General features: G+C 41.5%; 1 protein-coding gene across 1 annotated transcript in view; it reads left to right on the top strand.

The window, feature by feature from the left end:
* LOC145417090 (ionotropic receptor 21a-like) overlaps positions 1-26,661 on the top strand; it is a 79,826-nt gene that overhangs the window by 16,216 nt on the left and 36,949 nt on the right. The window contains exons 4-9 of the mRNA XM_080285883.1: positions 6,424-6,607; positions 7,458-7,694; positions 8,423-8,688; positions 8,927-9,064; positions 9,469-9,646; positions 18,269-18,493. Of these exons, the coding sequence (XP_080142009.1) occupies positions 6,424-6,607; positions 7,458-7,694; positions 8,423-8,688; positions 8,927-9,064; positions 9,469-9,646; positions 18,269-18,493 (1,228 nt within the window). The remainder of the gene's footprint in view (positions 1-6,423; positions 6,608-7,457; positions 7,695-8,422; positions 8,689-8,926; positions 9,065-9,468; positions 9,647-18,268; positions 18,494-26,661) is intronic.

The following is a 26,661-nucleotide window of genomic DNA, read 5'->3' as shown; positions in this document are numbered from 1 at the left end:
GAGACATCACACAACCCTGTTTCAGTCCCACATTAAGATCAAAGAACTCACTCAGCTCACCATCCACTCGCACCGTAGCCCTAGCTCCCTCGTACATACTCTTCACAGCACTCAACAATTTCCCCTCCACTCCATATATTCTTAATACCTTCCACATACCTTGCCTATCTATTCTGTCATAAGCTTTCTCCAAGTCCATGAAAGCAGCATACACTTTCCTTCCCTTCTCTAGATACTTCTCCACTAAACATCTTAGAACAAATATCTGATCTACACACCCTTTTCCCTTCCTAAATCCCCTTTGTTCTTCTCCAACTAGCTCCTCTGTCATATGCCTAACCCTATCAATGAGTATTCTACCATATATTTTACCAGTCACACTAAGTAGGCAAATACCCCTATGGTTACCACATACTTCTCTCTCTCCTTTTCCTTTGTATAAAGGAACAATTATACCTGATTTCCAGTCCTCTGGAACCCTTCCCTCTTCCCAAGCCAATCTACACAACTTCCTTCCCAAGCCAATCTACACAACTTCCTTATCCACTCCACAACAATCTCACCCCCATACCTAAGCATTTCACCACACACTCCATCAATTCCTGGGGCCTTTCCCAACTTAATATTCTTCATCGCTTCCACTACTTCCGCCCTACTGATCTCTTCCTCCCTCCTCTCATGTCTTCTTCTCCCAGCCATTCCCCAACCACTTACACTCGCACTGCTCTCACTCTCCACATTCAACAGATCCTCAAAGTGCTCCTTCCATCTCCTCAGTTTCTCTCTCTTCTCCACCAACAATCTATTATTCCTATCTTTCACTCCCCTACTATTTCCCCTTTCACACTGCCTTACTTTCTTTACCTCCTTCCAAAACAATTTCTTACTCTCCCTCCATTTCACACTCAGATTCCCCCCAAACTCCTCATCCACTTTCTTTTTACTCCCCTTCACCAGTCTCTTAACCTCCTTTCTCCTGCTCACATATACCTCTCTCTTCTCTCTCTCATCTTCTCCCCTACCTCTACTCGCAAACCATTCGCTATATGCCTTCTTCTTTTGTTCCACAGCTCGTTTCACCTCATCATTCCACCATGCTGTCTCTTGCACACCCTTGCATCTCCTCCTCACTCCACAAACCGCCTCACACGCTGCGCCTATCTCTTCCGTGAATATCTTACATACGTCTTCCACTCTTTCCATCTGCTCTAGCTCATACCTTCCCAGTCTTTCTTCCACTATGCTCTTATACTCTGTCATTTTCTCACTATCTTGCAATTTCTCCACTCTTCTCACAGGAGTTGCTTCCTCGTGTCTTCCTCTTCGTCTCCTCAACCACTTTCTTTGAAGCTCTACCTTGGCCATCACTAAGTGATGGTCCGAGACTCCATTCCCCCACCCTCTCCACACTTTTGCATCCAACACTTGTCTTCTCATTTGCTCATCCACACACACGTAGTCTATCATTGCCTTTCGTTCAACAAGTTCACCATCCATCCTCCTAAATACTCTCCATGTATACCGGTGGATCATGTTATGCCGAAAGTAGGTGTTGGCTATTGCCAACCCCTTACAAGCACAGATGTCCACCAAAGCACTTCCATTCCCATCTACCTCAGCTGGCACACCCCACTGACCAACCACTTCATCCACTCGTACATTCCCAACTTTGCCATTCATGTCTCCAATCAACAGCACTCTCTCGCTCCTCTCAAACTTGTCCATACATGCTTCTACACTCGCCCAAAACTCATCTTTCACTCTTGCCATACGATCCTCTGTCGGGGCATACACACATACAATCGCCCACGCTTGTATACCTACTTTCATCCTAACCCATACAATCCTTGCACCCACTGTTCCATACTCTCTTATATTCTCCTTCCACTTCTTGCTTATCATCAGACATACTCCCTCTCTTGCCCTCTCATTTTCATTGACTCCCGCACTTATACCTACACCATATTCCCATTCTCTCACCCTTTCACCTTCCATTTAGTTTCAGTCAGTCCACATATATCCACTTTTGCATCCTCAAGCACCTGAAAAATCTCTCTCTCTTTCACTTCATCATTCACTCCTCTCACATTCCACGTTCCCACCCTAAGAATGTCCTTCGTCCGTTCCTTAGTCGTCAACGCATGGTCCGTCCGGGTCCGAGGCGCTTTGTTCGCTTTTTTAGTTAGTTCTTTTTACGGGGTGGGGCACTAACCCACCACCAACCCTGGTTCATAAAAAAATATACCGGTAAGTGTGTGTGTGTGTGTGTGTGTGTGTGTGTGTGTGGGTGGGGGTGCGTGTGTGTGTGTGTATATATATATATATATATATATATATATATATATATATATATTTGCCTGGTTCATCCAAAAAATATACCGGTATGTGTGTGTGGGTGGGGGTCGGGGTGCGTGTGTATATATATATATATATATATATATATATATATATATATATATATATATATATACACCTGGTTCATCAAAGAATTAAAGTGGCTTAACATATCACGCCATGCTGTAGTGGTAACAGTGCCTGACTTTTTGCCTAGAAGTCTCGGGTTCGATTCCCAGTCAGGAGAGTAAAAAACATTTGTACACACGCATGAAATGTGTCTCTCAAACATATAAAGACGCTCGTACTGTGGCTGGGATAGATTAACCCTCCACATGCTAGCAGACATTGTACCCTCATGGAGCCGTGGTGCCGTCCAATTTTTTACCTTTTTTTTTTTGTTTTTGCTAGATAGGTTAGAAATACAAAACATGGAGAAAAAGCATAAAAATACTCAAAGAAGCCATTTAGGTCGATTTTGAGGTCAATTCTCCATGAGCAGGTGGCTGAAAACTTCGGAGTAACGCCTGTAGTGTTCACCGCCCGCTGCTGCCACAGAGCAAGAGGAGGCAGAAGCTCTGCATTTTTTTCATCGTTAACTAAGCTATTCGAGCCATGGACACTCTTGTTGGATATATAGATGATATACGAAGCATCCCCAAGCATAGATATATGCATTGGCACATTATGACAAGCTAGTGAGTGAGTTGTATTGCCCGTATAATGTTCATAAAAGTTCTTATTTTATGATTCTGAGGTAGCAAGTATGTGTCCACACTTAATGTACCGTACATTCCGTACATTATATATATATATATATATATATATATATATATATTTCCACATAACTTGCAATTCTTTTCATAGTGTAAGCACTCTTTGTGTGTTTTTTCTCACACTCAACGCCCTACCGTTTCCTTTTATCGCACAGGAAGATATTCACGCTATGTTTTTTTCATTTAGTACATTTTCTAGCGCGCGCGTGCACACACACACACACACACACACACACACACACACACACACACACACACACACACACACACACACACACACATATATATACTTATGTAACATTCTGGATCATTTACCGTTATAAAATCACTAACACTAGGATCGAGGGCAGCATGGGGTGGTGGGAAGGGGTGGTGGTAGTGGGGCTGCTAGGAAGGATACCATCCTCACTGCCATATATTTGGCCTTCCTGTGGGATGGTATTTCCTCATTATTGCTAGATTCTGAGTCTGCCTGAAAGTAATCCCTGTCAGTCACATCGTCATCTAATGAAGAATCGCTTTCCCCATCGTAGCACACCACAGGGAGAGAGTCAACATCGTGCTGGGCTAGGTCACAATGCACCATGGCCCTCGCTCACCCACTGGCAAAATCAGACTGACGTGCAGTGTTGCCAACCAGTGACGACCAAAGTACCCCACAGCTCCAGGCTAGAATTCCCCCAAATTCCCCATTCGGTAGTACTGTATGTACACAGTAATCTCTAATTATTATCGCACAGGTTCAGTCTAATAGACAGAATATTGCAAACATATTAAGAAAATGGTTATTCACAACTGACTGATTAAAATACAGGTTTTTCTAATTGTGTATACTATTGAGGGAAATAAAAAACAATGGCTGTAGAAGTAATGTACTTTTTGGGTTATGCTGAACATTAAGCATACAGTATGAGCAATATACTCTTGGGTTGCTTTTGGGTTAGCTTTGGAATATGCAATATACGAAACAAATAGATTATGCTTCATCAGAGTATCCTTGAGTTATGAAGAAAAACATTACACAATCTAACCACTTAAATTACTCGAGTTCTCTTAGGGTATGTCTAATTTCTTTTTCTGTACAGTTACTTCTGGACAGGAAAAATACTAGTGAGTACAGTTTGTGGAAGGCATCATTCTCATTATTATTAGTTAGCTGATCTCTGCTGCTGGCGCTGCTACTGCTGTTGTTGTCACTCATTTTCGTTCATTCGAATGCACACGAAATATCGATTAAAATGATGAAGAAAAACAGATGCACACTACTGTTTGATTTTAGAAAATATAAAGTCGCTCTGAAATTACGATATTTATATATAACCTATTCCAATTTCTGCAGCTCAGTTTATGGCTTAAGTATCCTGCCATTGGCAAAAAATTCCCAAATTGAAAACCGATTTCCCCATTTCCCCATTTGTATCCTGATTTCCCTAAATCTAGGGATAATTCCCCATGGTTGACAACACTGCTGACGTGGCGGCCTCCTAAACAAGCTCAGCTGTGCAATGATGACTCATACCTAGCAGGTGAGGTCTAGAGAGGCGCGGGAATATCCCAATCGATTTCTGGCGCCTAATTTGAAATATCGAATTTTGGCAAATTTATCAAATCACCAACGTACATGTCCTTCGCTGGCACTGTCTGCGCATATCGGGCCGAAGTACATGTATGTCGCCAGCATTGGGCGGGTTAAAACTGCTCTGTCACTTGCCGAGTTGCGTTGGGGTGATCAATAATTCAGATGTGTTGTGATTGAAATATATCCTCCCATCATTGATTTGCCTAATTCATCCAAAAATTCAGGTGGCTCAGCTTTTACCACGCCATGGTGTAGTGGTAACAATACCTGACTTTCATCTAGAAGTCTCGAGTTTGATTCCCGGTCAGGAATATAAAAAACATTAATTTTGTACACATGCGTGTTATGTGTGTTTCTCCCGTAAGAAGTGGCCGTTTGTCTTTGAATTAGTTGCGTTACAGGGAGGGCCACTAACCCTCCGCCAACCCACTTGCTGACACGCAGGGTCCACGAATGGGTTGGTTATATAGTTACTACCTAGCTTTGTGAAAGGTTTCTTGGCTTGCATGAAAGCATTAGGCTTGTCACACAATGTAAATGCAAGGGAGAAGGAAAGAAGAGTAAGGGAATGTAACAGGAGATGGGAGAAGTAGGAACAGAGGAGGATAGACACAAAAAATGATAAAAGTGAGAGAAGTAGGCAACATAACAATTTGTGAGTGGATGATGGTTGACACTAGCTACCTCTATTATATATATATATATATATATATATATATATATATATATATATATATATATATATATATATATATATATATATATATTGGAGAGAGAGAGAGAGAGAGAGAGAGAGAGAGAGAGAGAGAGAGAGATTCCTACATTTATTCCTTCCCTGAAAACCAGGTATTATGTATGGCTTCTTGGGTAGTTCTGTGTGTGTGTGTGTGTGTGTGTGTGTGTGTGTGTGTGTGTGTGTGTGTGTTCACCTGTAGTTTTGTATTCATTGTTCAAAACTGCCTTTTATTAACATGTAGTTTTGTATATACAGTAGTGTTTCAGAGTGTGTGTGACATCTACAGCCACACGCCACATAGTGTTGCAAGACGCAGTATGCAACACCTGGCATCATTTTCACCACCTGAAGGCATCCAACTCAACCCTCACTGCACGCTCTTCCCTCATAAGTTTGGAAAGTGAGAAGAATTAATATAGTTTTAATATAGTTTTCTTTTAAGTAGCTACATTCATAACTATATCGATGTTGATGGTATTGTTGTTGTTGCTGCTGCTGTTGTTATGGTCCCAGGCTCATCAAAACAAGAACTCTGTGGCCCTTCCATCAGCCTTAACCTCAAGGGATTTTTTCAGTCATGAAATGCCACCTAAGGGAGTTGGCTGGTCATTTGCCCTGACAGGTACCGACTATGGCACGCAAAACTCAGGCCCACTTCTTGAAGGAGGTAGAATGGAACTGACTGCTACTGTTGCTGTCTAAAGAAGATTTAACTGCACTTGCTGCAGTGCTTCAGGAAGCACACAGCTACCGATATTAATCCTACTACGTAAACATGCAGGTCATTTTGCACTGTGCTTTAAAAACACACAGCTGAACTGAAAGTTCTAGGAAAAAACGGTGTTTCTTTTCTGTATTCATATGAGAGTAATATGAAATGAAAAATAATATTATTGTGTGTTACTAAGTCTCATACAAAAATAAAATTCATGAACATAACTAATTTAGAATATCTTCCAAGTATACACTTTCATACATCATTTCTTCTCTTCCTGCAGCTTCCATGGCAATCAAATAAATGTGAGCGCACTACCTTATTTGCCGTACTGGGGTGAGGTGAAGGTGAGGGAGGGGAGGGGCACAGTCACCAGGTACACAGGCTCTGACTACCTCCTGCTAATGACCCTCGCATCCAAACTCAACTTCACCTTCCGTGTCCTTCCCACAGACTCATGGAACCAGGTTAGTGCTGACTTACAATATAGCGATGTTCAATCCTAGAATTAGTGTTTTACCGTTCATAGAATTACCATAAGCTTGCACTGCGAGGTATCCTTTTAAAAATAATACCATCACAACATATTCCACCAGCCCTATGCTACCAGTCCTGTGCAGGGTCGAAACAACTGGCAGTAGTCAGACATGTTCACGAGCAATGGGTGCTGATGAACACTACGAGGAGGCCGCCTTTAGCAACTGAATCTTGGACCAGTAAATGTCTTCAAAATTGCTAGTAAGGCAAACTTGGCTCTTCTTTAAAGACTGAGTGTTGTAAACAGCTTTTGGTGAGATCATTGGGCCAGGTAAGACATTCACAAAATTATCTGATGACCACCTACTATGCTGTAGAAAGAAACAGGAAAGATGGCACATGATATAAGATTTATACCACAGCACGGGTATGGTGAAGTAGTCTGGATATATGGAGAAAATACAAGAAAGTAACCATGTGAAATGCTGTGAAGACCTGAATGTGGAAGAAACACCTCCTGTTAACAGACAGGTGTGATGAGGTTCTGAAAAGGGACCTCATAGGCCCTTCACTAGAATTCTGAAGGAACTCCGTGTCTTGGAAGCGTGTCTTGGAAAGAGCTGCCCAAACAAGTATGGAAAGCTGTCCTACAATACTGCATGTACTGCACTGTATGTATGCAGAGGCCTAAGTGATATCTCTGAGTAATAATTAAAGTGCTCTAGTACAAATAAAAAGTAGCAGACCTGTCCATTAGGCAGAATAAGAGAATATGAGTAACATAATCCGAGTGTATACTATTAGAGACAGAATAACTTACAGCATCAATCATTTTCTCAGCTGCCAAAAATACTAGAAAGGAGAGAGTCGTACCTGACAGCCGTGCCGCATATCATGTTAACGATGCGTCTGAGGTACCATGACTTCACCTACACACACGAGCCTGGCATCGTATCCTTCACCATGGCCAAACCGGGTCTGGCCCCCCACTGGCAGAGTCTCATGAGACCTTTGCCCATCCACGTGTGGCTTGCTCTCCTGGCCTGTCTTGTCATTCTGCCTGTCGTCTATTATATGGTAAGGGGTGAGGTAGTGGTCAAGTGTTTAAGGAAGTGGTATGTTGTTCTAATGGACGATATTTCGATTCCAAGTCCGGTCAGGGAAGTCTAATGATTTGGAAGTGGGTTCAAGACTACAGTTCAGGGCCGGGGTGCGAATAGTTTGAAGATATTAATCTCGTTTAACAGATTTTGTTATCTTCCACAAGACCGGCCAACATGTCACAAAAACACCTCCACTAATACCATTACACCAGTCCTGAAAGAGACAGCCCTAGCATGTATTCAGTATGGAAAAATGAGCATTAACGCCGCCCAAATGTTGACACGTAAAGGTGTGCAACAAGTAGGAGGACTGTTCAGCCTCATGGAATGAACGGTCAAGTTTTAACCCATAGACGAAACACATATGAATAAAACAAACTGATTTAAATAAAAAGAATCCTTTGGCCTTGAATTGCTTATGAGCTGCTAGCCAGCAAGCTGTTTACACTTAATATTGTTCCAGGCAGGTCTGGTGTGTAGCTAAATTTGTGGTCCAGAAATAATGTACAGAATATGAGTATTTTACAGCCAATATAGGCAGGTCAGCTAACCAGTATGATTAGGCTATATTTATGAGTACAAATGGAGAAATAAATATCTTCCCTTGCTCTCCAGTACATATTCGAAGGATCTGTGGAGAAAAAAGCACAGGAGGTGATATGACTTACTGCCAGTAGTACAGTATGTGATGTACGTATGCAGGTGAGTGGTTTGATGCTGGAGGGGTACAGTGGCAGTGGAAGAGGCATGGGTATGGTGGTTCAAGATGTGACAAGGATACTGTTGGGTCAGAACCTCCCGCCGCACCTGCCCTCCACCACCCCAGTCCGCATCCTGGTGTCCGCCTGGCTGATCTTCGCCATCATCTTGGGGTCTGCCTACCGTGGCAACCTCACCGCTGCACTCATGTTGCCCAAGTACCCACCCCGCCCTGAGACACTCCACCAACTCATCACCACTGCCAACAGGTACCTGCACCATAAGCCAAAACAATTAACTGTTTCATATGCTGGGGATGCCACAGAACAACCAGTATTTGTTTAGCGGATGAGAATTCTGGTAAAGTGCAGAAACCTCTCTCCATTAACCATTAGAGTGCAAGGAATTCCATCAGCTGATTAAATACCCTAGATTTTGCCTCTTAAAATACCCAACTACTGTATGTCCATGGCTGCAAAAAGGTTAATCAGGTCACTTGTATTTCAGAATCACTCTGTTACCTTATGCGGACATCCACCGCAAAGCTTACATGCAGTCCAGTTCATCTGTGTTGAGGGCCATTGCTGAGAAGACAGAAGTTGTAGGTAGTACAGAGGAAGCCCTGAATGCTGTCGTCAATGGAAGGTGAGAGAGAGAGAGAGAGAGAGAGAGAGAAAGAAAGAGAGGAGGGGGGGGGAAGGAACGGTATACGAATTGGTGGGTAGAGAGTTATTGTCATCGTAGCCCTTTATATTGGTGTATAGCAGCTAGGGAACTGATAGTGGATCGAGCTGGTTAGAAGAATTTGAACAGAGAGTAGGACAAGGATCTGGCGCCCCTCTTCTCTCCCAGGGAAGTGAATGTCATCAGACTGACTCTAGCTAATGGGTGGCGAGGTGCGTACACGTGGATGTTTATGCCTGAGAGGAGGAGTCAGGATTCCAAAGGCTTGAAGAGTGAGCTGGGCAGACTTTGGTTAGTCGGTTGATGGGTGAGTGATGATTACATCTTCTTCTACATCACCAAGTTAATACAATTTCTTTGCACAGCCAAGAGGCACACATAGACCTGGGTCGATATCTGGCGCACCGGATTAGGGAGCAGTTCAGTACCTGTGATGGCAGCAGCCCCCTCTACCTGGGACGAGAGCCTATAGTCCCGGGGCCCATCCCACACTCAGCACCCTACAAGCCAGATCTCAACCACTGGATCATGGCCGTCATAGAGGTAACACATAAGATAACACAGTTCACAAGTCAGGAATTATATATACCTCTATATTATAGTGAATACAGTGACCTTTATTAATGTTTAAATGTCTTCATTTGAAATAGACATAAAATGGGTCAGGCTGGTGTGGAAGAAGAAAATAAAACTGGACACAAGTGAGTGAGAGGGAAGAGGAACAACAGTGCCTAAGGGAATGAGAAAAGTGTGTGAGGACGAAGTAGACTGTCATGGTCATCTCTTCAGAGGGTTCCCGGGAAGAAGCCAGGCAATGGAGCTGATGATAATGATTTGGAGGATATTGTTGGTATAATCTGATGTTTACCTACTCATTTACTTATTTAACAGGCATTGGAAGACATTTTCAGCCTTATTTGCATCTTCCTTAGAACGGGAAGTAGATACAGATTAATAACGTATTTTCCCATTTTATGCCTTGATCTATAATGAGGCCTTGTAAGTATTAGATGAATGACTACCATAGACATTGGGAAGTAGTACCATGAGAGTGCAACATGACTACAAGTTTTGTAACTACCAACTCAATCATCTCTCTTAGGCAGGTATCATTCAGCCGCAAGTACAGTCATTTGGCGATCATTTTTGGACTGTGCATAGAGTCAAAGTCAAGCCGAGACTCCCATATTGTTACATATCTGATTAAACATCTCGAATTTCTTGTTTTCCCCAACACCTTACAGCAACTGTTGGGAAGTAGTTAGTTGGTTTTGGCACTTCACATCATTTATATATATGTTGGTTTCGTGCAGGAAGTTAGATATAGGGAAGGATCAGTCACAATGTTTGCCGAGAGGAACTGTACATATAAATTATTTTGGCAGGGAAGTGTAAACGGATATGGTGGTGCGGGTGCGGTGGTTGAGGAAAAATGGGTAGAATGTGTGGCGAGTGTAATGAGAATGAATGAAAGGATTATGACAGTGAAAATGTTGTTCAGTAAACCCATGATTTTATTTATATTGGCGTGCGCACCACAGGCTGGCTTGGATGATGTTGAAAAATATAGATTCTGGGGTGACTTGATACATTTGATAAGTGGAATGTGGGGATGATGAGATCGTAATTTAGGGAAGGAACTTAAATGGTCATGTGGACGAAGCAGCTCAAGGTATGAAGGGGCATATGGGGGATGTGCATATCGTACAAGGAATGAGAAAGGTGAAAAGATACTCGAATTTGGGGAGGGAGTGAACAAGACTATGTAACACACATTTTAGGAAAAGGTAGGGTAGGTTGGTTACATATGAGTCTAGGGGGAAATGTAGCTATTTCTAGGAGATTTCAACGTTCACCACCACCTTTAGCTCTCCTCGCCTTTCACTGATCCACCTGGTGAACAAGCCTACACCTTTTCTATCCTTACTGACCTAGAGCAGCTTGTACAGCACTCTACCCGTGTCCCTGACTGCCTGGGAGAGAGCTCCAACATACTTGACCTCTTCCTTTCAACTAATCCTTCTGCTTACAGTGTTAATCTTTTTTCTCCGTTGGGCTCCTCCGATCACAACCTTTTCACCTTAACCTGACCTATCTCTCTGGTACGGCCTGTGGACCCTCAAAAGAAACGTCGTCTGTGGCACTTTGGAGCTGCAGATTGGGAGACCCTCAGGCAGTACTTCTTTGATTTTCCCTGGAATGTTTATTGCTTCCATGGCCGGAAGCCATCTGAGTGTGCCTTGCGCATTACGGAGGTTATTCTCTCGGGCATGGAAGCATACATTCCTTTCGCATTTCCTTTGACTAATGTAAAAAAAAGCCTTGGTTTAATCACGCTTGTTCTAATGTTGTCTGCAACAAGGAGAGGGCCTATAAAAGGTACCAGGGCCAACCCACCCCTGAATCACATCTTTTATAAGTTTCTGCCCAGAATCGTGCTAAGTCTGTTCTTCGCTCTGCTAAAAATAATTTCATCCATACTAAATGCTCTCATCTCTCCAACTCGAATTCTTCCTGCTCCTTCTGGCACCTTGCCAGAAACCTTTCTAACAACTTTACCTCATCATCCTTTCCTCCTCTTTTCTACTCTGATCGCTCTGTAGCTATTTCATCTAATGATAAAGCAGATCTCTTCGTTCAGACTTTCTCCTCCAATTCCACTTTAGACGATTCCTGTGTTGTTCCTCCATCACTTCCCCCCTCTGACTTCCTCATGGCTGACATTAAAATTTCTTCAGCTGATGTATTTTCTGCCATCACAGGCCTCAATACTAATAATGCATATGGGCCTGATGGAGTTCCTTCTGTTGTTCTCAAGAACTGTGCTTCTGTGCTTACACTCTGCCTAGGTAAACTCTTTCCCCTTTGTCTGTCAACTTGTACCTTTCCTTCTTGCTGGAAGTTTGCTCTCATTCAGCCAGTCCCAAAGAAGGGTGACCATTCCCAACCCTCTAACTATCGTCGAGTTGCTTTAACATCCTGTATTTCAAAAGGTTTCGAGACAATTCTTAATAGAAAAATTTTAAAGCATCTTTCCTATCACAACCTTCTTTCTGATCGTCGGTACGGGTTCTGTCAGCGATGTTCCACTGGCGATCTTCTCACCTACCTCTCTGACTCCTTTCGGGACTTTGGCAAAAGCTTTGCCATTGCACTTGACATCTCAAAGGCTTTCGCTCGAGTCCGGCATAAATTTTTAATTTCCAAACTGCCGTCTTACGGTTTCTATCTTTCTATCTGTGCCTTCATCTCTAGTTTCCTTTCTGGTCGTTCTATAGCCGCTGTTGTAGACGGCCATCGTTCTTCTCCTCGATCTGTCAACAGTGGTGTTCCTCAGGGCTCTGTCCTATCACCAACTCTCTTCCATTTATTCATCAATGACCTTCTAAGCTGTACATCTATCTCTATCCACTCTTACGCTGATGACTCTTCATATTTCCATTCAATTCCTGCAACGTCCATCTCAGCAGTTACTTCAGCAAACAAGGGATGAGGCTATGGCACGCCTAATGTCTGACTTGGCTCGTATCACTGACTGGGGTAAAATTAATCTGGTTGTTTTTATCTCTTTTCTATCGTCACTTCAATGGTCACAGCTCCTCTGAACTGTCTGCATGCATTCCTCCTTCTCTACGATGGGCGTGTAGCACCTACTAGCAACAAACTCTCATCCCTTTTCTGTCCAACTCTCTAATGCAAGAGTTAACCGTTACTCCCAGTCCTTCATTTATGCAACAGGTCAGCTCTGGAACTGTCTCCCTCTGTCTGTCTTTCCTCCTTCCTATGATCTCCAGTCCTTCAAACGCAGTGTGTCCAGGCATCTCGAAATGATCGGATCTTGAATTTGGGTCTCTCTTGTATTTTGTTTTTCTCTTGGAAAGAAGAGTAACTGCAGACCTGCGGCCTCTGGTTCCTTCTTCCTCGCATTAAAAAAAAAAAATCCCTGGTCAGGAGGGCTGATAGGAAGTTGGTTAGGGATGTTAATGTCCTGATATGTGACATGGTGCTTAAGGAGTGGGTGGTGAAGAAGAGGATCTATGCACCTAGGAGGAAAATAAGGAGATTGAAAATACAAAGAAGTAAGGGATGTCTTCTGCAGCGAGACGATCAGAGTTGTGAGTAAACAGGAAGCTGTTGACAGAAGTGTTAATGAAAAGAACATGGCTGTCAAGAACAATCTGCTGAGAATTACTGATTCAGTGTGTGGATGGACAAGGAGCCAGCCAAGACATAAAGTAACATGGTGGGCGTTAGGGTGAATAAGCTGCGGTAAAGAAGAAAAGAAGGTTCCCAGGAATGGAAAAGGAATGGTAACAGTGCGGAATCTTGGCTACCAAGTGGAAGGCTAGAAAGGAGGTGTACAGGGCAAAATCTGTGTCTTAGAGACTTTTACTGGAAAATTTAAACAGAGCTGAAAGGAAGTATATGATATTTAAGGCGACAAATAAGATGAAGAGGGAAAATAGCGATGTTCTAGGGGGGCAATGTGTGAAAAATGATGAAAGAACGTAGTGATGGAGAGTAAGGATACTAAAGACGCCTAGAGAGAGCATTTTAACCGGTTGTCGAATGAAGAATTTGACTGGAACAGGGAATGTTTGGAGTGAACGGGTCCAGTGTTTGGCTCTTGTTCTTTGACTGATGCTGCTACTGTGAGCAAGGCATTAGGCAGGACGCAGCTGGGGGGCAGCAAGTGTGTCTGAGTTGATTGCTGAAGTGCTGAAAGCCTCAGAAGATATAGGACTGGGTTTAGTTGCTGATTTGATAATACGATTAAATATGAAAGTGTTGTCCAACATGACTGGCTGAAAAGTGTGACTGAATGTCTACAAGGGGAAGGGTGATACACTGGAAAGACGAAATTATAGAGACATAAAACATTTATGTCAGATAATGAAGGTAATGGGGAGAGTTCTTGAAAGTATGATTAAAGAAAAAATGAATATTGATGAGATGCAGTTTAGGTTTAAACCGGGCAAAGGGACCATTGATGCCATAATCAATGTCCGAAAGCTTCAGGAAAAATATATAGGAAGGAAAAGGGAGCTGTACTTTGCTTTTGTTGATTTAGAGATGGGCTCTGACAGTTCCTTGGAAAGTGGTGATGTGGGCAATTAGAAAGCTTGGGATAGAGTAGTCAGTGTATTTATGGCTATGTATGTCGGTGCTCGCACTCAGGTGAGAGTGAAAGAAGATTTGAGTAATTAGTTTTCCGTTAATGTTGATGTCCATGAGAGGTCAGCCTTGATCTCTTATTGTTTGCCATGGTGCTTGAAGTACTCACATGTGCCTTTAGAAATGGACTTCCATGGGAAATGTTGTATGCTGATGATTTGGTGATGACTGTAGCAGTGTAAGGGTGACAGAGGAAAGATTTAGGCCGTGGAGAGATGGAATGGGGTCACAAGGATTTGAGAGTAAATTCAAGTAAAACAAAAGTGATGATATCTAGGGCTGGTGTCTGTACTGTCAAAGCACAGAGAGGGTGACCATGTGCGGTTTGCCAAAAGGGTGTCTATAATAACTCCACCTTGTGCAGATTTTTTGCGATAAGTTGGTGCATAACAAATGTAGTGTTATTTGAGGTAGACTACGAGATAATGCTGCTTTCGTGTGTGTGTGGTGTGTCGGGGAAAGCATGTAGAGATTATCAGGTGTGGATGGATTGATGTTGCTGGTATGTCTCTTGAGTGTGTGGAAGAATTTTGTCACTGGGGGGAATGTTATGAGCTGGAGCTAGGGCTGGTAAGGAGTGATTGGAGGAAGTTCAGGGAGCTGTTGCCTCTCCTGACATCCGTGCTAGAGATCGTTATGTGTGGCATGTTTTAGAAGTGTAAGGCTGGAAGGTAGTGAAACCTGGGCAGTAAAGGCAGAAGATATCCATTGCCACAAGTGTACGGAATTAACATTAATTAGACGGATGTAAGACGAAGACTGGGGGGGGGCAAGGTTTACAAATAAAGGTTGATAGTAAGGATGGGACTGGCATGTAATGGTGTTGAGATGCCGAGGGATAAATTGAGATGGACTTGGCATGTGGAGAGGATGGAGGATGATAATTGGGTGCGGAAAGTGTCGGGAGTAGGGTTGCGAGAGACAGACCAAAAACAACACCTGGGACGAGGCCACTGAGCGTGATCTTGTAGCCACTTAGGCGTGACTCCACTGAGTTCCACAGCAGGCCATCAATTTATGTTATGTTCCTGCTGTTTGGAAGTCACTAAGTTCCCAGCTGGTACGCCCCCCAGTGTCGCTCTGCTACGGCAGGTGGCAGGCATATTGGTGTAGATCCTGTAATCAAAAGAATGGTAGCATGCAGGTGAACAGAAACTGGAGCAGATGTGTTTTATCTCTCTTTATTCGCCAGAAAAAGATGCAGCTGCAACAAGAGAGTGATTCAGAGTAGAGTGTCTCCCTCTTACGAAGGTTGAGAGTATTCTGCTGGTTCTAATCCACCCCACTCTGGGAGCAGGCTTAGGTCAGCTTATTTAGAGATGCCATTTCTCTCAAAGACAACGAGAGATATACATGAGTAGGCGTGTATTACAACCTACCATTCACATTATACATCTCAATAAAGCAGTATTAACTACATTAGATACATTAGTACAGATATATGTTTCCCCAAGACTTAAACATACGCACGTTCATATACTTCTGTCGCCTTCCTTCACCCTCACTGCATATGTCAGAAAAATGTTGGCTTTGCAGGTCTAGGCACCCATCCTATTCCCATGCCACACATACAGTGTAGTTGTGTTTAGTTGATTATCTTCACACTATAATACACACTCTTTAACCAGTCATGTCCCGAGCTATTTCGCACCTCCGACACCCCCCAATCCCGAGCTATTTTGGATTTTTTTTTTTGGCTAAAACCTCCTCTTTTGGTGAGAAACATCGAAAATTCGTAGAGAAATTGCTCAACTGAGGTTTAAAATACTCGATACAGGTAGCAGTACCTCCTTACCTTAATGGGTTTTCTATCAGGCTGGCTCCAAAGAAAACGAGTTCTGTGGAAGGGTAACTATTTCACACCACTCATAAACGGAATTTATTTATTTATTTGGTACGAATTTATATTTAGTACGAGAGTATATTGGTTTTCAAACAGTAATTTTGGCATTATAAGCATTGTTCCACGCACTAACTCATCAACATACCTGACCTTTTTTGGCGACATTACCTGATCATTGTTTCTGACTGTTTCTTCCTCTAATGCTATGTAAACTTTGTCCTCCACATTGTCATCGATTGGGGAATCACTCTGGCCCTGAATGTCTTTATTGGCCAGGTCACTGGTAACAGGTGAATTGCTGAGACAATGGCGTGCGTGGGGGGGGGGGAGGTTATGCGGTGTAAGGCATTGTCCCTGCCTGGCATCTTGTAGAGGAGTAGAGGAAGGTGTCCCGTGTATACGTACCAAAAATCATGCGCGAAAATTGAAAATTGTGCAAATTATGAACCTTGCAATTGTGCAATGTATCAGTACGTTGACAGGACTAGCTGTGACAAAATGTTGCAATGTAGCCATACGTCGATGGGATGCCTCGGGTTAATTATGAATTAACATTTCTGTATGTAATATGTAAAAATTGTGTGAGACTTCAACTCATCATGGAAACGATGTCCGGCACCAGAACAATCTTAGGGACAAGGGACTGGATAGGGAGGCTGCTAGCGATCCATCACCGTTGAAAGCCGCCATTAGGAGGCCAAGGCCGATGCATGCAAGCATGTTGCAACCTTTATAAACAATATATCGAATAATGAGGCCTGCATATATCTAGATTTGGGTGGACAAATTGCACAGAAGTCTCACTTCCAAACATCTAGTTTATAAACTTTATGGAGGAAGAAGAACACTTAGATTTATTCTTTTTACTTCACGAGGGTCATTAACTCTTTCAATACAACGATGTCTTTTTCATCTTCTGTCCTTACCACTGTTAGAAGCTGCCATTCATTTCAAGAGAACCCAGTAATACTGGATAGGTTATAGAAGACCTACTCCAGTTACAAAATTTCTTTTAAACTGCATAAAATAATCTGGACATAGCAAGAAATAATATAAACTACATCATCTAACTGCAGGTGTTAAGACAATCAATTTTTATAAGTCCATAATACTTGGTTTACATGTAGGTCTGCAGGTGATTAAAGAAGCTTGGGCAGGTAAATGAGGGGATGCCAATAATTTTACCATAAGAAAGTTATTGATCCCTTTACCCTGGGGATATACTTTTTTATTATGGTCTTGCTGCTGCTGGATGATAATACTGTACTGTACTCTTCTCTGGGGAGATATTTTGCAGTGAAGGAGTTAATGAAGTCTATGTGTGACCTCTCCAGTTTAAAAATCTCTCATGAAGCAAATAAAACTGTCTTTAGATAACCATTTACTATGTTGGGTGGTAACAATTGACAAATGGATGCCTGGTGGTTTAGTGAGTTAAGGCCCTCCAACTAGACATACTCCACAAGACTTTACGTGTGAGAAGATGTTGGGATTTATTACTCGCATAAAACCACTCAGAGAATAGGAACTAGTCACACCTTTACTGTCTAGACTGAACAGCCTAGTCCTGGGTCCGTGTGCTCCTGCTGGGTGCAGTAAAGAACTGGATGATTAATGAATGAATCGATAGCAAGAATAAAATAAAAAAGACCACCACATTTTGAAGGAGTTTGTGTGTGTGTGTGTGTGTGTGTGTGTGTGTGTGTGTGTGTGTGTGTGTGTGTGTGTGGTGTGTGTGTGTGTGTGTGTGTGTGTGTGTGTGTGTGTGTGTGTGTGTGTGTGTGTGTGTGTGTCCGACTCTGGGCATAGGCTTCACAGCCTGCTATCAAGGCCCAGCAGTCCTCCTACATACCATACACCTCTACATGTCACCACTTCGGCGTTAACACCCACCGTCCATATTGAATACATGCTAGGGCTGTCTCATACAGGACTGGTGTATTGGTATTAGAGGGGGTATTTTTACGACATATCGGCGGGTCTTCTGGTAGATCAGGAAAGCCTGATTTAATGAAATTCAAATCCTTTAACTGTTCCCTGCCCAAGCCGGGATTTGAACCTGGGTCCGTTAGGACCGCACGCCACCTCTCTACCGATTAAACAGTAAAGGCTTTGTATTGTGTACTGACTAGCTTGTACATCAACAGGCTGGACTGTACAAGAAGTGGCACAAGGATATCTTATGGGAGGCTCAAGATATACGTCAGTGGGGAAAGCAGGAATGTGAAGTTGAAGATGGGCAGAAGACAGAGGGCAGTGGTGAAAAAGCGCTCACCACATCACACCTTCAGGGCCTCTTTCTGCTCCTCCTGCTGGGTCTAATCATTGCCACCCTAGTATTCTTTACGGAACTACTATATATTTTTTTTACTGTAACTTGGCACAAAATTACTATCTCTCCATCTTGAATGCTGGGTTGGATTATAGTAGTTTAGTACGTAAATATGATGCTACTCATGATGAAGTGTCATGAAAAGATTGTAGAACAATAATACAGTGTTGCCTTTTTCCTCCATTGGACTAAGTGATATGAGATGAAAAAGGACGAAAATCTAGGTCATGCTAGAGTAGAATGAGTGTAGCACGGCACACGGTTTGAAGGTATTTCCACCCACGGCCAATCTGTTCCACAAGAGTGTAATTTTTAATATATTTCTTGCTGCTACCTATTTTGGGGGTCCTTTTCTTCTCATTTATTGACTCCAGTAGATAGGTAATATGAAGCTTATTACCTCCGCCAAGGAGGTTATGTTTTCACTCCTGCCCGTTTGTTTGTTTATTTGTTTGTTTGTGGGCAATATTACATAAACACTACTGGACGGATTTCCACGAAACTCGGTAGAAGAATGGGCCTTGGCTCAGAATAGACTCCATTAAATTTTGATGCGGATCCCGATAAAGGTGAGGAGCCAGGATTTTTTTTTTTTTCACTTTAACATTGCAAGATAGGGCGTTTTTCGACATTTTCGTAAATTTCTCAGTGAATATTACAGAATGTTGACGGAGAAGGGATGCGCTCTACTGAGTGCCATTCTAGTAATTGCCATGTTTTGCCCATGTGTTGGAATCAAGATTCTTGGAGCTTGAGTAGTGAATAAGACTGTGGCCCATCTAATTAAGGCAGTGGTTTTTGACTTGGGAGTAATTACCCCCAAAGGGGTAACTTTGCCTTTCCAAGGGAGTAATATCGGTAGAACTTTGCTCAGTCATTTTTTTCTCTTTTTTTTTTTTCTTTTAAAACTAAAAGAGATCATCATGAGAACGATGTGGCTACTTTCTGGATAAAGCTTGGTAAAGAATGCACCATTCTACCATTGTGAGCACACGGAAACCTGATGCCTTTTACAACTACATACCGCTGTGAAGGGGGCATTTCTGCTATGTAAAATAAAAAAAAGAAAGAAAGAAAGAAAAAAGCCAACAACGGGATGCTTATTGACTATGACATGTGAAGCTTATTGCCTCTAACTGTGCCATGCATAAAATAACTTATTAAAGGAAAACTGTTTCACTCATCACAGTAGTATTCTAACCAGGTATATGTTCTACTGAAACATTTAATGTAGCTGAAAACAGTGTACTGACTTCTTTTTATAGTTTGTATAATCACTTGGAAAATACAGTACCAGTACCATTTTATTTTCCTACGGTTTCTCTCGGTTTAAGTATGATGGGGCAGTAGCAGCCTATCTTGAGGTGCCAAGAAGTAACAGCAGCCAAAAGGTTAAGCATCGCTGAATCAGAGCGACTTTAGTTAGTTTTTTTTTTTTTCTCTCTCTCTCTCTCTGTCTGGACCTTACTTCACATAAGACATAAGTGGGAAAAAAGATCTGGCTGCTGCTGCTGCTGCTGCTGCTGATGATGATGATGATGATCTTATCAACTGGGGAGAGCACCCTTGTAGTCAAAGTTGGACTGTATGAGGATTGGCAGACTGACATTTTATGGGAAGGTCAGGGTGTGGGTCAGTGGGGAAAGATGAGATTTGAAGTTTAGAGACAGGCAGAGGACAGAATTTTAATTGCAATAAAATAGACTTCACTATTGTACCATAAGACCCGCGAACAATGTAAAACATCTCCATTAATATCAGTACACCAGTCCTGGGGCCGGATACCCAAAACATTTGAAGGAGGCTTTTGTGGCAAAGGCAAATTTGCATGTCAACTTTTCCCTACAGACTCATACTTAAAAGACCCACTGAGCTTGGCCATCTTTGAAAATGATCCCCGTTAGCACTTTTGAGGAGAGGCGGGTCACAGCTGCCGCAGCAGTGGAAAGGCGCCTTTGATGCACAGCAACAAGTCATGGACGATATGTGTGGTACTCCTCTCTCCTGTTTATATGAATTACTGCCTCAGTAGTTTGTCTGGAGCAGTGGCCTTCTAAGGAAGGTGGGGGGGGGGAGAGGTGGTCCGCCCAGGGTGACAGCCATTTGGAGATGCCATTTAGCTGAATGGAAAAATTTTCATTTCACTGTTTTAAAGTTTTTAGGATTTCTATCAGAAACTGGTCCGATAGTAAATGATTCTATGCTGCTTAGTTTTCATTAAACCTGAATTCTAAAACTACCGTAACACTATTACCAAAAAAAGGAAAATGATAACTTGTATGAAAGCACCTTTCTGATGGACGACTCACGAGCTTACTCGAGCCAGATTTTTGGCTTACATATTTATCTGTAGATCTAAAGATTATAAGGTCAATTCCTGACTGTCAGATTTTGTAAGATACATAATTACACATTTTTACTGTATACATGTTTGCTTCTTTTTATACACAGTGGATGAATTGTTGAAAATATAACACTTAACTATATATTTCAAGCATTTTCTTTAATAAAATGCCTGATGAAACCATTGTACTGTTTAAATATTATAATAATAAAATTGTTTCTGTGGATTTCGTGCCTGTGTGTGTCACAGAGTACGCGATTGTAAACATGGAAAAGTGAACCTGTCGAGGCTGATTGATGACTGTTCAGTGTGTCCCTCTTATTGATGTTGTAGATATTACTTTTTTTTTTTTTTTTTTTTTTTTGAGGGGGGGGATCTAAAAGGCTGGCATTCCAAGACCGTTTGAGATTACTTGAAATTTTCAGGAGTGATGTAGCCTATCTTAGTTGCAGGCATCTTTTGACTTTTTTTTTTTTTACTAATATTACTCGTAGCACAACAATGGCACCCTCCATGTTATTTTCTTAATTTTTGCTCTCCTGTGCAGCAAAAAATAGGAAATCGATATTTTTGCAAATGTACCAATACATAGTAGTCAACATATACTAGTGCACCTGGGTATTGCACTGAGATCCAACAAATACTTTTTGAGATAGAGGAAAATCAAAATGGCCGTCTCATGCCTGCAATTGCTAAATCGGAAATTATTTGGCCAATTTTGACCAAACCCTGTGGAAATGTAGTGGGTCATGAGTGAGCATTATTTGTATAGTATGAATGATTTTCCATAATATGAATGGCCTTGTCCTTGATCCCAAGATCACAGGTCAAAGTCCGAAAAAATTGTTGTCATACCAAAAGTCCTTCAAAATTAGCTTTGCAATGATAACAAAAGTATTTACATCTCGAATGTGGAGTTCTTTGAATATTGCTTCAGCGATTTCAGAATTCTAGTTATTATCATTATTATTATTGTTGTTGTTGTTGTTGTTGTTGTTATTATCATTATTATTATCATTATTATTATTTTGTGGTAGGTGGGGGCGCTCACCATCCACTCACTCGATGTAGTGCTGCTGTCGGGTGTCTGCCCTTTCCTCTCCTCCATCCTTCTTTCCTTCCATCCTCTTCTGTCTTCTTTTCCTTCTTTCTTTCCTTGTCCTTCTGCCTATGGGTAACTTTACATTCACTCTTCTTTCTTTCCTTCATTCATTCCTCTTCTGCCTGTGGGTGACTCTACACTGAGTGACAAGCCAAATGGTTTCCTGTACACCAGGAAACCATTTACTACTCTGGGTGGTAACCATATAACCAAATTTTGGCGCCTGGTGGTTTAGTGGGTAATTATTGCGCTCCAATCGGATTGAGCCGGTGAATATTTATATCCAAGGGATGGTTGGGGTTTATTGCTCACGTAATGCCACTCAGGGATGAATGAGGCTGGTCACTCTCATCTTAAATGTCGGGACCAACATGCATAGCCTCGGGCTCCTATGCTCCTCATGGGGCAATGTAGGATTGGATGATGGATGGATGGACTATTATTATCATACCATACTACTGTACACTTGAGTTCATGATTCCCTGGACACATCTGGAGGTGTCCGGCATCCTCGTACTACACGACGTAATATTAATCTATGAATGAAGGCAACGACTTGTGTCGTGCCCACCGCTTGGTTACAGAGGCTCACTTCCATTGGTTACCAGTGTGAGAATAAAAAATTACATTCTAAGCGTCTCTAGAATGTACTGCGTGAAAATGTCAGTATACTGTAATGGTAGTGGTATCACATGGTTCACTCATACTGGGTAGATGTATCAGCTTTGTTTACATACATCTACAGTTGATTAAACTGTAGTAATATGAGGAAAAGGAGCCAATGGCAACCTATGTTACATGTAGTTGGATTCGCATTCGAGGATTGAAACAGAATTCATATTGACAAAATTAAGTTACAGTATTGTTTCAGCGTAGCTAACTGATTTTTAACATGTGCCTCAGTCCTCCGTTGATGTGTCCTAATACTGTTTGACCTAAGGAGCACTGCATCAATTCATCGAATCACTGTGTAACGGAGCACTGCATCATTTCATACAGTCACTTTGTAACGGAGCACTGCATCAATTCATACAGAGTCACTGTGTAACGGAGCACTGCATCAATTCATCGAGTCACTGTGTAACGGAGCACTGCATCATTTCATACAGTCACTTTGTAACGGAGCACTGCATCAATTCATACAGAGTCACTGTGTAACGGAGCACTGCATCATTTCATACAGAGTCATTGTGTATCGGAGCACTGCATCATTTTCTAGAGTCACGTACTGTAAGTTCCGGCATCGGTACGTGTCAGAGTTGCCAGTTTACCTGCTGTTTGTGAGCGTAGTTGTTTCGTAAGTTATGCATTTGTTTTTGTGTTCTTTTTCTTTATAATGTTTTATTTAAGTGATTGTTTGTTAAATTATGTAATTTAAGTTCGTATGGTAGATGATTTAGTGTTACGTAATGTAAGACAACTCTGGCATGTTTTGATGTCTCCTAGGTGGTAACTTGTTGCTAGGGGCAGGTACAAGACCAGCAAGTTCTAGAACGTTGGAGTAGATAATTCTAGTAAAATGTAAGCTTATATAAGGATGGATGAGAGATTAAAACAAGTTCAGTCGGGTTTCGGTTGAGTTTGAGTGTTGGTGCAGTGGGAGTGTAGTTTGTATATTTTTTCGGTACTTGTGAAAACAGTGAAGTGGTTATTGAAGTATGATTATCACCAGAACTTGTACCAACAGTGAAGTGTTGTCAAGCATTAAGTGCAATAACAGTGAAGTGTTGTCAAGCATTAAGTGCAATAACAGTGAAGTGTTGTCAAGCATTAAGTGCAATAACAGTTAAGTGTTGTCAAGCATTAAATGTAATAGCGGTTATTAAAGTTTGTATAGCTCCAGTGCTTGTGAGAACAGTGAAGTTGGAAAGCATTAAGTGGAATTATTTGGAAAATAAAGACAGTGAACTTTAAGGAGCCAGTGTTTATTTTCGCCTCAGTTGATCTTGTGTACTATACACCTAAAGGCTGACCATAGGAAGAACAACTCACTGGGCAACGTCCTTCCTGAACTGAACTACTGCTGTTGAAGCTTGTGGCAGTGTGGGGTGGGGACGTAGCAGTATGCTTCTTGTAAGGAGGACTACCCAGTCCAGTATGAACCAACACTGCACTGCTACATTAAGGTTGAAGCCTTCTTATAAATGCAAAACATGAGGCGGCTGTATCTCTATGGAGTAGAATGAAGGTTCAGCCTCTTTCGTATGATGACTCATTTTTAATGATTGTATCATCATTTATCAGTGACGATAATGGTTTGTTAGGCTGTGGGTCATCTCTTTGCATATATGGACCTTATTGTAATTTCTGCATACAAACAACATGAGTGATATAGACAGCAGATCTTAAGAATTTATTAGGATTCCTTTGACTAAAATAAGGATTTGTGTGTGAAAGTGTAAATACTAGTAACTTTAATGTGTTTTTTTTTCTTCTCATCCCGGGTGTGGATCTAGATCGTCATTTGTTTAGTATTGTTACATCCCAGTCCCCACACTGCCACAGGCTCCAACAGCAGTAGTACAGTACAGGAAGGACGTTGCCCAGTGAGTTGTTATTCTTGAGTTGAGTTGATGTTCGGGAGTTTTGCCTTTGCAACGGCACTCCCTGATGTTGTCTATGGTTTGAGCTTTGGCAAGCGCTTTACTCTGAAATTACAAAGTTTCCATTTCTTTTTACTGTTTCTTGCTTTGCTTTCTCTAATATTCCAAAAACTATAGATTTTCTCTTTAGCTTCTTCAATGCTATTATTATCAAACAAATAATCACCAATTACATAATCTTCATTTTCCATATATGGCTGTTGTAGTTTCACAATTTTCTTTCTTCATTATATCCGGGGCACCATAAGAGGAAATGCTTCAGGTCTTCGTATTCTGCTTCACACATCTTGCACTTAGTTTCTTTACCACTAAATCTCTTCCTGTCATTGAGGTTTAAAGTGTTGGTCCTGCACTTGTATAGTATGGATGATGCTTGCTTATTGTCTTATGTGCTGTCTTGCCCCCCAATTTCTTGTCTCCACTCTCTGTAGATCTTCAAACTTGATTTGCTCTCCATCTCTCTTTTCCACTCTCTTGTGTCCCAGTCTTTCATTCTTTCTTTTATTCTCTCATCTGTAACTTTCATCCATTCCTCCCTGTGCCCAATCATTCTAACCCTTGTCTCCAAACCTTTCATCCATTTACTTACATTCTGTACCCTCATCTCCTCTATTATCCTGCAAAGCAAATCATTTCCTTCCTCTTTCATACCATACCTTACTTCCACTGTGTTTCTATTATCCTAGCTCTCATGCTTGAAGCCCCCACCTCTCCCCTCAAAGCAGTCTCCTGTGCATACCTTGGTGCCCCTATAATTTGCCTATAAACTTCATTTTCTATATTCTGTAATCCATTTATATCTTCCTCTGTCATATCTATCACTCCTACTCCATATAATATTGATGGTATCACTACACTTTTCCAATAAGTTTTACCAATACGTAATCTGGAACAACTTTTAGCAATTACTGAGTATGTTGTGTTAGCCATTTTTCGTGCTTTTTCAATCATAATTTTCTTTTGTTCTCTAAAGAAGTTTCTTGTATCTTCTATTATCACTCCAAGATATTTTATCTTATTTTTTATTTCTATTCCCCCTTTTTCTTCTGGCTTGTTTTTCATATTGAATATCAATGCTTGGCTTTTCTGTCTGTTAATTTCTAGTCCGTATTTCCTACTTATTATTGTAACACCTCTGATAACTTCTTCAGCCTCCCCAATGCTACCTGCCAAAAGTATACCATCATCCGCATAGTATAAAGATCCATTCATTCATTCATTGCCAGACGCCATGTATCCCAGACGGGGTGGCCAAGGGCTTAGAGTTAATTGTTTTACAGGGAGGGGCACTAATCCTCCACCAACCCCACTTGACACGTAGGGATGCCAACAGCATCTGGTGTTCCCAGGCGGTCACCCACCCAAGTAAAACCCTTGTTTATTTCTTCTAACCTTTGCATTATTTTATATGTACCGTAACTAATATAAACAGACTGGTTGATCCAGTACATCCCTGGGTATTCCGCTTTTTACTGGTAATGTCATCATATTGTTTTCCTCTAGTTCAATTTTTGTTTTGTCTCCCTTATAAACTTCTGCTATTACATTAATTACATTTGGATTTATTTTATATTCTACTAATATTTCTATTAATTTCTCCCTTTTTATACTATCAAAAGCTCTAGAATAATCTATTGATAATACTACAAGTGGTTTCTTTTTGTGGAATGAGGTTTGGATGCAATATCTCAATATTAACAAATTATTTTCAATCCTCCCCCCCTCTGTGAACGCAGCTTGTGTTTCTTCCTCCATATTATTTCTCATTAAATGCTCTTCAATACTCTCTCTCATGACTGCCATCAGCACTTTATATCCTACATTGTTTAATGCAATTGGCCTCAATTCACCTATCTTTGGTCTCTTTGTTTTTGGTATCAGTACTGTCTTTGTTTCTTTCCACTCTTCTGGCACTATTCCTTTTTCTACTACATTCTCTAGACATATTACTAAACAGTCCCTGTTATTTTTGTTGTTGAGGAATGCTTTGTACATCTCTGGCTTAATTCTGTCCAATCCTGATACTTTTGTATTTTTCATTCTTTTTAAACATTTGATCACCCTTTCCTCTGTAACTGCCTTTTCTTCTGTAAATATTATACCTTTATCTACCTGAAATGCCATTTCAAGATGTTCTCTTATTTCTATATTACATGATT

Source organism: Coenobita brevimanus, chromosome 109, assembly GCF_032717465.1.
Source record: "Coenobita brevimanus isolate Jiangsu-jjx chromosome 109, ASM3271746v2, whole genome shotgun sequence".
Classification (NCBI taxonomy): Eukaryota; Metazoa; Arthropoda; class Malacostraca; order Decapoda; family Coenobitidae; genus Coenobita; species Coenobita brevimanus.
This window is presented reverse-complemented; position numbering and strand designations above follow the sequence as displayed.